At 39.8% G+C, this 17,569-nt stretch overlaps 2 protein-coding genes across 3 annotated transcripts; both read left to right on the top strand.

Annotated features, from left to right (window-relative positions):
* The first annotated feature begins 1,358 nt into the window (after positions 1 to 1,358).
* Positions 1,359 to 4,990, top strand: zpcx (zona pellucida protein C). Its single transcript, XM_088433646.1, has 9 exons — positions 1,359 to 1,736; positions 1,804 to 1,922; positions 2,884 to 2,957; positions 3,026 to 3,194; positions 3,533 to 3,635; positions 3,714 to 3,799; positions 4,100 to 4,185; positions 4,255 to 4,864; positions 4,969 to 4,990. Exons 1-9 carry the CDS (start codon positions 1,359 to 1,361, stop codon positions 4,988 to 4,990), a joined length of 1,647 nt encoding a protein of 548 aa, XP_088289772.1.
* Positions 4,991 to 6,314: 1,324 nt separating this feature from the next.
* On the top strand, positions 6,315 to 16,917 carry pabpc4 (poly(A) binding protein, cytoplasmic 4 (inducible form)). Of its 2 annotated transcripts, none has more exons than XM_088433816.1 (15): positions 6,315 to 6,843; positions 11,057 to 11,250; positions 11,335 to 11,450; positions 12,256 to 12,395; positions 13,631 to 13,725; positions 13,803 to 13,940; positions 14,031 to 14,126; positions 14,202 to 14,471; positions 15,274 to 15,361; positions 15,440 to 15,535; positions 15,749 to 15,879; positions 15,979 to 16,069; positions 16,157 to 16,287; positions 16,373 to 16,475; positions 16,588 to 16,917. In XM_088433816.1, exons 1-14 carry the CDS (start codon positions 6,651 to 6,653, stop codon positions 16,469 to 16,471), a joined length of 1,878 nt encoding a protein of 625 aa, XP_088289942.1. In that variant the 5' UTR covers positions 6,315 to 6,650; the 3' UTR covers positions 16,472 to 16,475; positions 16,588 to 16,917. The 2 variants fall into 2 exon arrangements, with proteins under 2 accessions (XP_088289942.1, XP_088289941.1); XM_088433815.1 differs by having other exon boundaries at positions 6,316 to 6,843; positions 16,583 to 16,917.
* The last annotated feature ends 652 nt before the right edge of the window (positions 16,918 to 17,569 follow it).

The raw sequence follows: 17,569 nt of genomic DNA, 5'->3' as shown, positions 1-17,569 counted from the left end.
CGAAGGACTGATTTCGAGTTTGAACTGATATTTTTTAACTCTGCAGTATTCTGTTGTTAATATCTATCGATCCATTTTTCATAAATATACTGTTGGGACTAAATATGCCGGCATGTTCAGTATGTTAAAGAGAGGATGTTGTAGGTGGTAGACAATTTAAAAAGAAATATCAAGAACACTTTAAAGTTTTATATTACCACCATATATCTGCGGTTTATAGTCCATTGTGGTTTATCCATGGCAAAAGATGTTTTTTTTTTTTTTTTGCTCAATTTTTGCTGTTGCAGCTTATATACCGGTGTGGCTTAATGCCGAAAAATACAGTATATTGCTATTTCTTTTGTTGTTAAAAAGGATTTAGGAAGACTCATACAACTTTTTTTTTTCTTTCCTTGGGGCGTTTGGCAAAATATAATTGAGAAGCACTGCCATAGGGTAAGTTAAATTCTTGTTGTATGACAATGTCTTTGGTGTGGGTGAACTCATATGTGCAGAATAACCAATCGTCCAAAACCGATCGTTGTGCACCGTCATGAAACTTGTGCTGCGTGGACTCCCCTGCCATTCCTTCCCCTTCTCCTTTTATTCATGACTGGCGTACAAACCTTCAATTTCCTCTTTTTTCCATTTTTATTTTATTTTATCTTCTTCGCTTTCTGTTGCTAATAGAAACATGACTTGCCATATCGAGCAGCGCTCCCTAGATATTATAAATAGCAATTACACATATGTAGTTTTTTGTCATCTGGCTCTTTTTTTTAATTAACTTGCTGATGGTCTCGAAATTCCTGATCATTTAAAGTCTAGCAACAGTATTAAAAGTAATTTTATACCACCAAGAGTCGACTCATTAAGCAAATAAGATTTCAGAAATGCCCAATATTTTACATCAGTATTTCAACAATTTCAGTTATGAATGCATGACTGTGATAAAACTAGATCAAGCATGTAAAACTTGTTTTTAATAACTCTACTTAGATAAAAATTGACAAAATAATAAGCAAATGTTATATTTGTTATATTTCACAAATGTCACTCAAAAGTCTCAGGGCACAATTCTGAGCTATATGTGAGAATTCTATCATTCTATTTTTTTCCCCACTGGCCCTATTGCTCTCTTGGAGCGATGAGCTATCTATTTTTAAATAGCATTATATTGTTTTCATTTTACATCACAATGTGTGAAAAATACAAACCAGGTGAACGCTATTATTTGAATATCTAATGAATGGGCAGCAAATGCATCACTCCACCTTCATTAGTTTGAATGGTAGCAGCTGTCGCCTTACCGCTGACACTATTAATGGCACTTTGGTACACAGAATCATCAGAGTGGTTGATCCACTTTGAGCTCAGCAATGGGTGCAGAGGCGATAGTTTTGCTTTTACTTGTCAGTCATCTCTTGCTGGTTCATTCAACAAAATCTGTCTTTTTCCAGAATGCCTTTCCTTTTTCTTATGAGTTTGGCAATGATTTCAATATCATCTTCAACCCGTGGAGAGCGCCAATGGCTGAATCTGGCATGTTAGCTCAACTTCCTTCTGTCATCAAATTTCCCACTGTACAGGTTTACTGTGATGAAAGTGAACTAATTGTACTTGTGGACAAGAGAGCGGGCGACGTCATCCTCAAACGAGACGAGATCAAGTTTGGTAACGGCTGCTATAGCAACAGTGAGCTACCAAGCCAACTGATGTTCTCTTACGGATATGATCAATGTGGAACAAGTCATGAAGTGAGTTGAGCAAAGTCTGATTGAATAAATAAGTTTGAATGGGTTTCTATAAGAATATTGTACACAGATTGAGAAGGGCTTGGACGTGTTCTCCAACTCGCTTCATTTTCGACCCAGGAAAATCTTGAATATGAAGCCAGCACCTTCTACTGTGCATGTTTCCTGTATTCCTGAAAGGTACAGTATGTCCAACTTGAGTGAACATTTTTAGTCAGTTTTTTTCATTTATAACTATTGTGTGCTCTAATATAGGACTAGAATTGCTAAGTTTATGTACACTGTGTGTGTGTGTGTGTGTGTGTGTGTGTGTATTTTTAGCATGTCCTTGGTATTGCGGAATGTAATTGTGATTTTACTACTATAAATCATAACAGTTGGGCACTGAAATGTTGAGATGGATTTTTCTATGTTAATTTTCAATTTCTGGCAATTGTGTGCTAGTGCTCATGTATACTATCTTAAAAAAACTGGCAGTGATGCTGAGTATGTAGGGTTAATTGACTTAAAATTTTATACATGATTGGGTGGTTGTTTGCCTATATGGCCTGTAATTGCATATTTCAGAGCATACATTGGCCACGATGGGACAAATGCTATGAAAAAAAAAAAAGTTTTTCTGGGGGGGATATTAAAGTATGCTTTGCGATTTGATTTCTCAGTCTCACCCAGTCAATTATGTTTATATACATCCACACATACAGGCTTTGTAAAAAAAAAAAAAAAAAAATACATCCTTCTCCCTCTCCCATTAATTGATTTTCATACTGTAAATGTGATGAGGTGCCTCAAACTGATATACAGTATCAGTCAAATGTTTGGGAACATACACAAATCCAAATGGCCCCAAACATGTTAAGTGGTCAAAGAATTCAAGCCATTATTAACTATGAAAATGAACAGCTGTGAAACAAAAATCACTTCAGGTCATTCACATCATAAAACTGACTGAGAAAATGTCAAGATGTGCAAAGCTACTTCTGGGATTTGGAGAATATAAATGTCCCGTTTTTATTATTTTTGAAACAAATAATTCCATCAGTATTTCTCCATAAGCAAAGTATTAATCAACAATTTGAGGAAAAAAGGGGTAAAAACACGAAGTATATAAAAAAAATTCACAAACAAATGATAAATGCATGTCTTACAGGTCAAATGAACCAAACCTGCCCTACCAAACACTTGCTGAAAACAGCACACCATTCAGCATACAAACAATGGACTGTGAGTAAAGTACAGATGGAAAAAAAAAAATGTGATCCATGCTGCAGCACATATTGTGTGTTCTATAGCCTCATGGACGAATGCAGCAGAGTCTAACGTCTATATGCGTGGCCAAATCATCAACATTCGGGTGTCTGCTGAAGTCAGTCCTCATCAGCGGCTCTTTATCCAGTCCTGTTTTATTTCTTCTTCTGAATCTTTCACTAAACCTCGGCATGCCATCATAATGAATAAAGGGTGAGCAATGAATTGATTTAAAGGGACGCTGTGTAAGATTTTGACCGTTTTTCACTACGAACAGCAGGAGGTGCTGCATTTACCATTGTCCGTAGCTATAACAAACATGGCCGCCTCCGGAGGCTTGCCACCCCCCAATTTATATAATTTAATAACTAGACCTAGGAGTGTATTTAAAACATACTGTTGGTTGTTAAACATTTATTTGCGAGTTTTTAAAATGTAAAATCATTCAATGTATTCCTTTTTAATGAAAAAGGGTTTAAATCTTACACATTGTCCTTTTTAAGTTTTATGAATAATTTGGTTAACTGATAGGCTACTATTGGTCCTTGCAGGTGTACAGCCCCATCCGGCTCTCCTTATAATTCCATAAAATTCCTTCAGTCTGACTCTTCAGCAGTCAAGTTTGTGCTAAATTCTACTTATTTAATTTCAAAGGTGAGCTACATTAAAATATTCCATAGTTTCTGTTATTTACTTACTGGGCCTGTGATTTTTATTTTCCTCCCCTTGAAGATGTACATTCTCTGTAGTGTGCTCATCACAGACATTGGGATAACGAGTGGCTCTAAATCCTGCAACTTTGACTTTGTCAACTCAAGGTACAGTATTTGCTCAATTATTTGTGTTGCTAAACAGTGGCCTCTGTACAGCAATTTGCTTTTGTATAACCCCACAAATACAGGTTCCACTAGTTAGTAAAAATTAGCCCTACTGCTTTGTCTGAAAACAAGCATATGAAGCATCCTTTTTCTGTTTAACGTGTGGAAAAACTAATCCTCACAAATGATTCCTAAAAAAAAAAATAGCCTCTTACTTTGAGTTGGTAAACTACCTTAACACTATTTGAGGAAATAATTGTGCAAGCTATGATGCCCACCCCCACCTTAATTTTATTTCAGATGGGAGGAGCTTAGTGGCAATGTGGAGGTGTGCCGTTGCTGTAACTCAAAGTGTAAAGGCCTGCCTGTCAAGCACCTTACTCCAGGTCTGTTTATTAAAGAGGAAAAAAAAATCACCAAAACCCTACAAAAATCACTTAAACTTTTCTTTACAGATGCTAAGGCAGTTGTCAGCGCTGGGCCGTTATTCATAGTACAAGGACCGGCACCCTCTGTGCCAAAAGCAGTCCTGAACTCCATGCAGTCAGATGCTGCCCCACCAGAGGCAGAGAGTGTGATTGACAAGTCTGTCTCAAGTGAATTCCAGCGGCCTGCATTTCCAAGCAATGTTGTGGTTGTGAAGCATGATCCGATTTCCACCCTGACGCTCGTGCTACCGACACAGAATGACCAAAGCAAAGCTGCAGGTGACGAAGGCTCAGATGAGCACCAGATTTCCACCATGAAACTGGGGACTAACCTAAATGATAACAAAGGTCAAAGAGCAAAATTAACCCCAGAATGGCTTCGACACAAGGTGCAAAATGAAATGTGGCCTGACGACAAACCTACAAAACGCCAAGAACAGACAAAGGATGCACAGCCTGTAATCCGCTCTAAAATACAGTTGTCCAAAAATGCTGATGGTTCCCAAACTCTAAGTTATGAAGAGACTGTGGTAGCAGAGGATGAAGGTGCTATGCGAGCATTTGGAATGGATGAGACAAAGTGTAAACGTCGGCGAGCACGGAGGGGGCTACGGCCACTTTTTCTGGATTTATGGCGGTAACTGAGTTTGTTCCAGATCTAACGAGCGCAGTAAAAGAGCTTTTGTGAACCTGATCTTTTCTGGTAAAGTGGTTTAATTTTGTTTTTCCCTTCCTTTCCAGGAGGATGGATAAAATGGAATAATTGCAACTGTCCAGGGCATAATAAAAAGATTTACCATTCATTCCTTGTAGCTTTTATTCCTTTATCTACATAACATTATTTATACAAGTTAAGTTTTTTTTTTCCAGTCAATATTTTTGTCAGTCCTTGTCTGTACTCAATCTAATCTTTTCTATTAATATACTGTAATTTAACTATCAAAAGCAGTCAACTATGAAACTTTGTTCCACATTTAAACGAAATTTGTGTACACTGTTAATAATTTGTGTGAAAATGTTTAGGAAAATGCACACTGTGTGGAATCTCATGAAACAGCTCATGCACATGAAACAGCTTTTGCAGTTATTTTATCAATTAAAATGATGCCCCCCCCCCCGTAAATGCCTTCTCAATTGGTTGTTGTACTCAATATGCTTGTGGAAAAATAACACTTAAGAGAATTTTGCATGCAGAACACAGTTTTAGGCAGCTCAGTGGTGCAATGGTTAGCAAGTCCTCACAGTTCAGGAACCTGAGATCAAATTCACCTCGTTCTGGCCTTCCTGTGTGACGTTCACATCTTCTCCCAGAGCCTGCGTGGCTTTTCTCTTGCAGGTGTAGTGGACATACTAAATTGTCTTTAGGTGTGATTGGGTGTGTGAATGGTTGTACGTCTCTGGGTGCCCTGCAATTTGCTGTCAACCAATTCGGGGTGTCCCCTGCCTACTGCCTAGGTCAACTGGGATAGGCACCAGCAAGCCTGCGACCCTCGTGAGGATAAGAGGCTACTGCAAAATAAATGGATGGAACACATTTGAGTGTAATCTGGCAGTGTGCCTCTACCGCCTCCAGATGTCGTTATTGGGAGCTGAACCGTCCAGTTTCGAGTCGCCGTCCAAACCGCTGGTTTGTACGTAAACATCAGATGTGGAATATTGCCACGCTTGGGGAAATCTAATTTTCCATGGACTAAACAAATCACGCTCAATGCCAGTCGTTGTTACCCCCAATAATAACATAAGTAGTGTAGTTTTAAGTTGCTGGCGTAATTTTTTACATCATCACTGCAAAAGCAGGAGGGATGGGTTAGAACTTTATTATTAGTTAAGGAAGAACCATGTCGCAGATGCCTTTGATAGTCTAAATACTATTGTGATCAATTTAATATTTGATATTTAAATATTAACCACAGAGGTGGTCCGCAAGGTTTAATAGCGTCTATGTATACTATACTGTACATTTAAATCTATGGTTGGGACACTGGTTCACCTGATTGCGCATGCGCCGATGTGTGCGGAACCTCCTACCCCAGTTTGACCCTCCAGCCATTTCCTCCACACGCCGTGCGCGGTGTATAAAGTACCCACGCTGCCCCCACGCAGTCTCTTTCCACGCCACCAAACCACCGTGAGTGTTGAGCTCACTGTTCTCGAAAAACTTTGAAAAATACATAAAAAATATAAAAATCATAAAACCTTCATAAAAAGAAACGAAGTGTTTACATTAAGAAAATAAACAAGTAAAAAAAAGCAAAAATTTGAAAAAAGGAGACCTCTGGTCTTAAAAAGAAATAGCTTTTTTTTTTTTCTTTGAAAGCGGTTACTTGTCGGTGACTGAACGCGCACCGTTTTGGATCAATCGTTCGTTCCTTAGAGCAACATTTTGACAGGAAGTTTACGACAGTATATCAGACGTCCGAGGTATGAACACAGCGACGGGGAGTTATCCCATGGCTTCTCTATACGTTGGCGACCTGCACCCCGACATCACCGAGGCGATGTTGTACGAGAAATTCAGTCCAGCCGGACCGGTACTGTCCATTCGGGTCTGTCGAGACATGATCACCCGGCGGTCCTTGGGGTATGCTTATGTCAACTTCTCCCAGCCTGCTGACGGTAAGAAATCCGCTATTTACTGTTCGCATCATGACACTAACGCGTGGCTTCAATGTCAAAGCATAAATATAAATGGCCCATTCATTGGCCAGTAGCAAAAACGGCTCCTTTGTTAAGTATAAACACACACCGAAGACCATTTCTAAAAGTTCACCTGAGCATGTCCTTCTTTTTTTAGTATAAAGTGTCGGATTTGACCTCCCCAAAACGACAAACTTTGTTGCTCTAATCACTTCATCCGAGCCTCTACATTGCTTTTAATGTGCCAGTTTGTTTTGTATAGATAGGTAAATAATTCCCTTTACAGCACTTGTCAAGTTATGAATCCATTCCAAAATGTGTATTTTATAAAACTGACTGTCATAACTATGGATTGAGCAGTGCTGTCAAGTGGTTTACATTGTGTGTGGGGGTGAGTTAAGATTCATTGTATCAGGCTTCATTGAAACACCTGTCCCAACATATCTGGGCTCCAGTCTGTAACCAAAAGGCGGTAGAGCGATCACTCGCAACTGGCTTACTTGCAGAAGTTTTGGTGTCATTGGTCTGAAACTGTAAGATGAGACGCTGATGAGATGACACCATTTGTTGTCAGGCGTGTACTGTGTACAGGGGGGAAGGGGGTAACTGTTGAGCAATTCCTTGTATTCCCTGCACGTGTCTCTGTGATGTGTTTGCTGCTTTTGAAGGACAACCTGCTTGTTGACAATGGAGTAGATTTAGTGGAAGATGAAATTGCATTATCAAAGGCGGTTTGTTGGGATCAAGATCATTAGATCTGGTGTTGCTCAGCCAAGCATTCTCACTAAATTCAAGATGTCAGATAAATTCCGCGACTGCTGTAAAGAACGTAATTCAGCTTCAAATGACAAATTTTCCCCTTCGATAAATTCCCCCTGCTGTCCAAGACACTTTACCAGCTTTCTCTTCCACAACTTCTAAAAAAGATTTGTGCAAGAGTCCCTGCAGCTCCATCGTCACAGCCCTCGTGACATCATACATGTTTGAAATGCTTCCCTTTGATGACTCCCTAGAGCTTAGGAAAATGGAGGAGTAAAAATCGCATAAGAGCCAGGTCGTTTTGCGTATTGAGGCTGCTCCAGCGCAGTGATGTTCTTCCTCTTTGAGAGGGCGGGTTGTCACAGTGAATCTGAAACAATATGTCCTTCCACAACTGCCGCCTCTTCTCAGACTCTGAACACAGCAATCTCTTTCAAAAAAGTCAACTCAAGATCTCTTTGTAGTCACTCTGGTTAATATCCTGGGCTGACATTGAAGTGGAAACTTGTAGTGTGCAGTTTAGAATTGAAATACATTTTTTTTGTGAACCCAAACCAGTCATGGATCTTTTCTGACACACTTTGTATGTCTCTCCCCATCAATGGTGGTGAATGCTCCCCTCACACACCATGCCAGCACATACCTCTGAGGACCCATATCTAAATATAGAACATCTCTCCAAGCTGCAAAAAACCTACCGGAGCTTTAACAAGTTCTTACAAATGACAAGACAAAATCAGTGGGGAGTTAAGACGAGTCCCCCTTTTGAAGCCAAAACTGAAGTGTCTAAGACAGGCATGTTTGACAGCAATCACACGCCTCTGAATATATGGTTTGTGAAGTACAATTGCGATCCGAACTGCTGATGCCAGCAGACGCAAGGCAGCTCTGTTTTGTTTACCAGACACTTTTTTGCAGAGCAGCCTGGCCTCTGTGTGTGTTAATGTGGAGTGACCGAACAAAAGCATGTTAGGCCTATATAACCACATGGACTTTGGAGCCCTGTCCTATGTTAAGAGTCAGATTATGAGTCGAATCTCAGTGAGCACCAGACAGCAGAAAGTCGTTTCAGCTTACGTGACAAAAAGCGGTTTAATGCAAACAGATGTCGTCTTCACACCGGCAACTTGAAGCTGCCTGTGTTATCAGAGGCCCAGTGTACTGTGCCACTGTGTGAGGCTAACAGCATGTGTTGAGGCCCATGTGTTACCAGCTTGACCAATATTGCAACAGCACCCCCCTCCACACACACACACACTCATACACAGACTGGATATCAAAACCCTCGGCCAATGCACAACTGTAACTATTGTTTGTGGCTGGGTAACTGTACAGCAATGATCGAATGATGTGAGACAATTTTTCTTAATACTGTACAGTTTGATTGCTTGATTATAAAATAGTTCCAGTTGTCAGGAATAGCAACTAAATTCCCCTGCTCTGTTTTTAAAACGTAACAATCATAAATGGATGGATGAAATTGATTATGTAATTGATCTGCATTTTTTTAATATGGATATTAGTATTTATTTTTAAGTTGCAGATTTTTCAAATAAAATAATAGTTGCATTCTTAGAATAACCCTTCTTCAGCCAGCAAAGTAGGTAAGCCTTGAATCAGCTTGACCTGCTGTTTGCTGCTAATAATGCTCTCTATTTTTACACCATTTCTACTTCTGATCCAGTGAACTTTTTATACAAATGACACTTAGCGATCCATTTATGCCATAATCATGGTATAAAACAAGTAACACAGCAAGCCATGCTGTGAAGGCCAAAGTAAAAATGAACGTACAAATTAATATTCTTTATTTTGAAGGGGGCCTTCTCAGCCTACCAGCTAGTTCAACTTTTCCTTGCAACTCTATTCTTATTGCCATCGCATCACGTATCTGCCAACACCAACATACTGCTATCAAGAAAACAAATTCAACTGCTGATGAAAGACACTAAAAAATCGCTAGTCAAATAAGTTGTGATCGTCTGGTACGGCACAAGTCTCCAGCGTTACCTGCGTGGTGCTTTCAAATACAGTTGGAGTTTTCATCGTTACAAAAAAAGGTCAATTTATGCATTTTAATAACTGCAAATACCTAAATTTGGTCTTTATTAATCAATAAAAACTGACATACATCAAGAAGAATGGTGGAGGGTAAAACCACTGATATTTTACTTACAGGGTTCATTAAGTCACTTGTATTTACGATACCTAATCAAATAATGGGTTTCTGTCTTTCATACTGGTGGTTGGTATTTCAACAAATCAATAACACAGAATATAGGAGCAGTTGTGGTGCACACACTGTTTTTGAGATAAAGGGCTTTTTCATTGCAAATCAAAACTTACTAAACGTGAAAAAAAGACACTCATTTTAGTTCCCCAGTGTACAGTGGCCGCTAAGTGCAAATCACAAAAACAAAAAACTTAGCAAACTTCTCTCTTTGAATGTGTTTTTGTTTTTTGTTTGCAATTACCTTTTGTGTTTGCTTGATTTTTTTTTTTTTTCTTTTGTGATTTGCACTTCAAGGGTCACATACTATGTAGTGTCCTCATTCAATGCTTTCCCTTTGATGTCAGACACTTTCGACGTTAAAATCAAAGAATAGGAAACAATATTGGACAAGTCTCTCAAAGCGGGAGTAGCACTTCTATAATTGAAGCAGAAAACCTTACCAAATGATTTGAATCAAAATACGTTTTGAAGTGAAAATAGATCCTGAATTGAATCGTAGACCCAAAAATCTGAATCTGCTCATGAGACAGTAAAGCCCTCCCCATCACATAGCATATGTTGAATTATATACAGATGTTATAGCAAGTTGTAGTTTACGCTTAAAGTTTTTACATGCACATGCATTTAGGCAATATTGCTAGGTTGCTTGCCAGGACTGGTACCAATACTTAGAACACAGGTGTCAAACTCAAGGCCCGGGGTTCAGATCCTGCCAGCATTTTATGTAGTCTGTGAAATGCTAATTTCACTTCCATGTTTCTGGGTAAAATGTTGCAAGTTGTCTTCAACTTTTAACATATTTGAGGGGGAAAAAAACTAAAGTTTTTTCTCACCAATTACTCTTTTGACTTTTTTTTTATATTTTACCAGCCTGTGATTTCAAAATTAGCTAAGTTTGTGACGAACACACTTAAAATGAATTTGAATGGCAGTCATTCCGTCCCTCTGACAGAAACTACAACTACAATGTGGCTCACGATAAAAATGACTTTGACATCCCTGACTTAGAGACACACCAAGAAGGCCACACAACAATTCCACAATTTAAGTCAAGGTTATTTTTCTAGAAAATGGTTTCCAATGTCTTCACAACCCAACAGTTAGGGTTACAGTCTGTGACAGTTACAGTTTAAGCACAAACCAGTGTTTCTATGTAAACAAGCACCCCTATCCTGCCTGTGTGCCTCCCCCCCAAACCAGCCGAGCGGGCCTTGGACACCATGAACTTTGACGTGGTGAAAGGAAAGCCAATCAGAATCATGTGGTCCCAAAGAGATCCCTCCCTCAGGAAGTCCGGAGTGGGCAACGTCTTTATCAAGAACCTTGACAAGTCCATTGATAACAAAGCGCTCTATGACACCTTCTCTGCCTTTGGAAACATCCTGTCCTGCAAGGTAGAGCTTCGATGTGTAAACTTAATGTACATGCAGAAGGATACAGTTGCACGCGCACATACATACCCTGACCTCATCTTCTAGGTAGTCTGCGATGAAAATGGCTCCAAGGGCTACGCCTTCGTCCACTTCGAGACCCAGGATGCCGCAGACCGCGCCATTGAGAAAATGAACGGCATGCTTTTGAATGACCGCAAGGTGTGAGTGTCTGATCATTTTATTACATACCAACATCTGTATCAAAAAAGATGAATAGAATGTCAATAGCTGTGGTGTGTCTGTGTGTAATTTTGGATGTACTTGTGTGCAATAAGTTGAATGGTTTTTGAGTCGGTGTGTAAATAATATGACTAATGAGCTTATCTCTTGCTTTCACCAGTGTGAAGATAACCTGTGAATTGATAAATAACCAACTAAAACGCCTAACTCTTCTACCCAAAACAGTTTGTTGCAGCCTTATTAGTGCACTCGCTGGTCACCCGTCTGAGTGTGTTTGTGTGTATGACCACGCTTGTGTGTTTTAGTGATGGATCGAATGCAGGAATGCAATTCTGGATGGCAGAATGGGAGAGGTCAACATAGCAAGGTATATATGAGAACATTTGGTCCTCCTCAGCTTTCCTTTGTACTGTGAGACCCTGTTCCTCCACTCTTCTCCGTCCACTTCCTCCTCCTCCTCCTCATCGTCATCATCATCATCATCCTCCTCATGTTGGACCGAGATGGTACTGATGGTTGTCACTGTCAAGCATGCCAACATATCTGCCTGCCTCTGGTGGTATATTAACAGCACTGTATTGTATTTTGTCATGTTTGCCCCAGCAGCGATGATGAAATATAGCTGTGTTTTATGAATGGTGACTATTCTCTGGTTGGTACGGTCACTGTCGATCTTCAGCTGGTTTGTCTGTATAAAAATGGGAAGACTACAAAGCGTTGGATTTCCCAGATCATTCAGAACTGTTTTTAAAATAGCATGTGTTGTTGTTCTTTCTCGTCCTTCAGATTTGTAGGTCGCTTCAAATCTCGCAAGGAACGGGAGGCTGAGCTTGGCGCCAAAGCCAAGGAGTTCACAAATGTCTACATCAAGAACTTTGGTGACGATATGGATGACGAGCAGCTTAAGGAGCTTTTTGACAAATATGGTAAAGCAGTGCAGATTTTTAGATTTGCATACTTGTTTTTAGGTTTGAACTAGAAATGTCCGAGGTCTTTGTTGACTTGCCCTTAGTCCCAAAAATCTTTTGTGGCCGAAAAATGGGTACATCCTTTGAAATGACCTTCAGCAAATTCAGAATTTAAAATCAGGCAGTGTTAAGTGATCCACCCATAGAAAATATCATGTTTTACAATAATACTGAACAATATTTGGAATTTCATATGTACCTGAGGGTAGATAGGGAGGCGCGATTGCTTAAATGCACAAGTAAAGTCAATTGATCATTGTCAACAGCCTCTTTAAATATGCACACGCTATCTATGTACTGTAGCCATTTGCCTCTTTCGTGACAATCATGGCATGTTTTTGTGGTTCAGTAAATAAAAAGAGTAATAATAATAGAGTACATTAGATTGTATGTGAGTTGCAAAAGACATGCCAGCTAATTTCCATGCGATGTGCCACTTCAGTCACTTTTGGCCGTGATGATCAGTGTGCAGCCAGCCCAAATAATTTGCCTAATTGGGCAAGACAAACATTGATATGAATAAAGATGCTCAATTCCTGATGTAGTGAGAGGGAGTGGCTCATGCTCTTATTAGCCGAAAAGTGACCGTGAAAATAATCTAATGTTACGGTACACCCACAGTCCTCTACAATTGCAAGTAAGTAATCAATAGATAATTGTCAGTCTTCATACCTTTTTCAGTTCTGATCTTCAAATGTCCAATGTCCTCAAAAACAAATTCTGAATTGACTTCTAAGGGTCTTTTAGGGGAAATCAACCTTTTTTGTGTGTGTGCTTGTGCAAAAAGAATCAAACAACAAAATCGCCCCCTCCCTCATCTCACAGGTGGCTATTTTGTCACTGGTTGACTGCGCCATGGTTGGTTGTTAACTGAGTCTTAAGAAACGTTGATGTCACTTTAAGTCAACAGCAAAGAGACAAAATGTATAAAGATGTGCCTGGGTTTGAATGTCTGAACTCTTAAAATACATGAAAACACATATTTGTGAATTAATGATTTAATCATTCATTGCTAGCACTGTTAAAATTGATTTTTGAGTGCTATAGCATTGAATGGGTCAATAAGAATGCTTTCTTTTGATTAGTAGAGTTGCATAAAACATTGTAAAGAACATCTTTGGTTGACTTGCCCTCTAGTTGAAACAGAGCTGTGTCCCTTTGCCTTTCCATATTTGTATTTTTTAATTCTGCAGGCAAAACACTCAGTGTGAAAGTGATGACAGACCCTACAGGCAAATCCAGAGGCTTTGGATTTGTTAGTTATGAGAAGCATGAGGATGCTAACAAGGTATTCTGACCTCACGGAATTGTCAATTGTGTTTATTCACCGTATGTTTCCTCTGATGATATTAACCTAATCCTTAGGCCGTGGAGGAAATGAACGGCACAGATCTCAACGGGAAAACTGTGTTTGTGGGACGAGCTCAGAAGAAAATGGAGCGACAAGCCGAGCTAAAGCGCAAGTTTGAGATGCTGAAACAGGAGAGAATCAGCCGCTATCAGGTCTGCGGGGCTCAGTCGTACAATAAGTCTGATTGAGTTAAAGTTTATTACCAACTGCTCTGCTCATGGGTGTTATTCTCTGGAATTCAGGGAGTTAACCTTTACATCAAGAATCTTGATGACACCATAGATGATGAAAAACTGCGTAAGGAGTTTTCACCTTTTGGGTCCATTACAAGTGCCAAGGTGAGGAATTCTAGATGAGTTGCGATTGCTCTGTAGTAATCGTCAAGGTTAACCACGCTGTCACGGCCTTATCAGGTGATGCTGGAGGAGGGTCGCTCCAAGGGCTTCGGCTTTGTTTGCTTCTCGTCCCCCGAGGAGGCCACCAAAGCAGTCACTGAGATGAACGGACGCATTGTTGGCTCCAAACCGCTCTATGTGGCTCTTGCTCAGCGCAAAGAGGAGCGCAAAGCCCATCTCACCAACCAGTACATGCAACGCATCGCCGGCATGAGGGCCATGCCGGCCAACGCCATTATTAATCAGTTCCAACCCACCAGTGGCTACTTCATGCCAACTGTGCCACAGGTATGAGCTTTCAACTCGGTTTAGCGGATCGTGCTTTTATCCCTCTAAAGGACACAATCAAATGTCATCTCAAACGTTTTTTGGATGCAGATGACAGGTCACCATTTGATTTGAATTATGTGTTTAACATTACTTTAGATTTTTTTTTTTTTTAAGTTACAAATAATTTCTTCCGGAGATGAATTTACACTTTTTAAATGCTCTGCTTGTGATGGGACTGAGCTCAAAAGAGAAGATGGAGCAGTGCTGGGGAAAAAAAATGCTCACATTTTCTGCATCTCACTGTAATTTACATTACCATAGTCAACTTAGGGGAGCATTATTGCCTGGACTGCCATCATTTTTCAGCGGGACAAGTCAGTTTGACATCTTTAGGGTTGTTCGGCTTTAGTGAAAGTCTGCATCATCTGCTGTCACTGGGACATATTGTAGTTGTCATGGAAATACATTCAAATAATTGTTGTTAAATTAGAATTTTAACGGGGCTTTATTAAAAGGTTTTTCAACAGTATTTTACTTTTGACTGCTATTCGTTACTTGCAAATAATTTCAGGAGTGAAAACCTGTTTTTCAAAAAGCTTATTTCAAACAGAAAGCTAACACAATTAGCAACTGACCTATAAGCAAATGGAAACATCAACAAATGGTATGAATCTTAAACTCATCTGCAAAATGTATGGAAAAGCACGCTATGCTACAAAGCTGTTGAAGGTTTAACATGTAGTAATGTAGGCTAAATGTGTATTCTCCTTAAAACTAACTTAGAGTTTCAGTTTCGTTAAACCTTTCTTCTATTCGTCAGGCCCAGAATAGAACTACCTACTACGCACCAAATCAGATGGCCCAAATGCGACCGAATCCCCGGTGGCAACAAGGTGGTAGGGGTCAAGGTAGGCGTGTAGCGACATGGATCTTAAACACTTCAGCTGTACTCTGTTACATCTCTATGTTGGTTTTTGTGCTCCCAGGTGGTTACCAGGGAATGCCTACCTCATTGCGGCAACCAGGTCCACGTACCAACCTGAGACACATGTCCCCGAACAGCAACACACAGAGCCCGAGAGGTGAGTTCACAGTGATCCAAAACTGACTGACTCAATATATATAGACCTACTCGATTTTCGAAAACTACTTGGCAACAGCAAATTTTAATCAGAGATGGCTTTGTGGAGACATCCTTATTTTAATGTTTTTTTTCTTTCCTAAATCAGTTCTTCAGTATCCCTAATGGCTTAACTCTAATCATATCGTACATATTCTTTCTTCTTTTGGGACAGGTTCTGGCCAGACCATTGGTCCTCGTCCATCAATGGGAGTACCAGGCCCCCGGACCATGGCGCCTTACAAATATGCTACTGGTGTGCGCAACCCTAATCCCCAAGTGGTGCAGCCTATTGCCTTACAGCAGGTATGATCGAAGAAGCAATGGGCATACCAGTAAGACTACGCTGTGGTTTTTATGTGTATTTGTGTAAATATTTGCTCTGCTTAAACGTGGCCCCTCCAGACTCAGCCAGCTGTGCATGTTCAAGGTCAGGAGCCGCTGACAGCTTCCATGCTGGCTTCTGCACCACCACAGGAGCAGAAGCAAATGCTGGGTAACAATCTGTGCATTCAAAAAATCAAAGTTTCTAAGTTGAGTCTGTTGATTTTTCTCATTCATGTGGTTTCCTTGTTCCAAATAGGGGAACGTCTATTCCCGCTGATTCAGGCCATGCATGCGAACCTTGCAGGAAAGATCACTGGCATGCTACTTGAGATCGACAATTCGGAACTTCTACATATGCTGGAATCTCATGAGTCACTGCGCTCCAAGGTGCTTGACTTCTTCTATTTTTTTCCCTACTGGTTTTCTTCTGGAAGGATGCACTATATTATTGATGTTGATTTTTTTGATACAGGTGGAAGAAGCTGTTGCAGTGCTGCAGGCCCATCAAGCAAAGAAAGATGCCACTCAGAAAGTGGGTGGCATAACTAATACTGCTGCAACCACATCCTGAATAGGTAATCGAAACAAGTGTGTTCAGCACATTCTAAGTACAATATATTCACATTTCAGTTTACACTCTACGTCACAAAGGATTGAGAAATTGGGTTGCTGTGTCTTGCAGAGCAGATTGAGCTGTGGAGAGAAATGCTACACTGAAACCAGACACGTTTCGGACGATTCTGAAGAAAAAATCAGGAAAAAAAAGAAAAACGCAATTTAAAACATACATAAATATTTCAAGAGAAAGTGACAAGTAAATGTTTTCTAAATCTCATAGACTGCACACCGAACACTATGCAGTCATGAAGACCTCAAGAAACAACATCTATAAAGGAAAATAACCTTTGAACTTTTTCTTTGCTTGAAAGTGTTATGTTTGATTTCAAATGAGGAGTTTCTGCATCCCATTTTATTGTGATGGGTTTGTGGTATTCTCAATAAAGGAATAATATATCATTTGACTAGTCTTGTTTTTTTTTTATATTGAGATGTTTCTTAAATGTTTGAAGGTGCATGATGGAATACTGAGGCAAAAGGAAGGCACGCTTTCACGTGAGCAAACCGTAAACCACATCTTTTAAAAATACACTTGTATAATGTGACATCTGTTAACCATAATTAACTATGCATTATGGATAATGCATAATGTATCATTCATAGCATGCATTACATGAATGTGTACGAAGTTGGCCTCAGTCGATAACTAATACAGTGCAAAAGGTCAGAATTACACTTATTATTTGTGTTAAACGTTGTACAGATCTGATTGGCTGTAATGTCAAAATGTGATGATTGATTAATAGCATCTTTACATCTGCAAAATATAACATTACAGCAACCAATTTCATTCAACCAAAGGATATTCTGTACTGCCTTTGTTGTTAAGAAAAAATTAGCAATTTTAAAACAATAGAATGAGAAGCAGTGGAAACCTCGGGTTGCTTTACTACATTCTTTATATCCATCCATCCATTTCCTAGACTGTTGTGTAAATAAGTTATTCATTGTCCTTTCTGTCGGGAATCTTAAAACCTGTACTTTGCGCCCCCTGATGGTACAATTGGAAAGACGCAACAAAATGCTGCAAATAGTTCCGTCCACTACTACA

This window comes from Hippichthys cyanospilos, chromosome 14 (genome assembly GCF_059441005.1).
Source record: "Hippichthys cyanospilos isolate Australia breed blue-spotted pipefish chromosome 14, RoL_Hcya_1.0, whole genome shotgun sequence".
NCBI classification, from domain to species: Eukaryota; Metazoa; Chordata; class Actinopteri; order Syngnathiformes; family Syngnathidae; genus Hippichthys; species Hippichthys cyanospilos.
Note: the sequence above shows the minus strand (reverse complement) of the source record. Positions and strands in the feature narration are given on the sequence as shown.

Bases quoted from the DNA above. Each gene is read 5' to 3' on its own strand.
- zpcx (XM_088433646.1), top strand. From the start codon at position 1,359: ATGGGTGCAGAGGCGATAGTTTTGCTTTTACTTGTCAGTCATCTCTTG. The intron at 3,195-3,532 runs GTGAGCAATGAA...TGGTCCTTGCAG, and splicing joins GCCATCATAATGAATAAAGG to GTGTACAGCCCCATCCGGCT. The intron at 3,800-4,099 runs GTACAGTATTTG...ATTTTATTTCAG, and splicing joins TTTGACTTTGTCAACTCAAG to ATGGGAGGAGCTTAGTGGCA.
- pabpc4 (XM_088433816.1), top strand. From the start codon at position 6,651: ATGAACACAGCGACGGGGAGTTATCCCATGGCTTCTCTATACGTTGGC. The intron at 11,251-11,334 runs GTAGAGCTTCGA...CTCATCTTCTAG, and splicing joins GAAACATCCTGTCCTGCAAG to GTAGTCTGCGATGAAAATGG. The intron at 15,536-15,748 runs GTGAGTTCACAG...CTTTTGGGACAG, and splicing joins CAACACACAGAGCCCGAGAG to GTTCTGGCCAGACCATTGGT.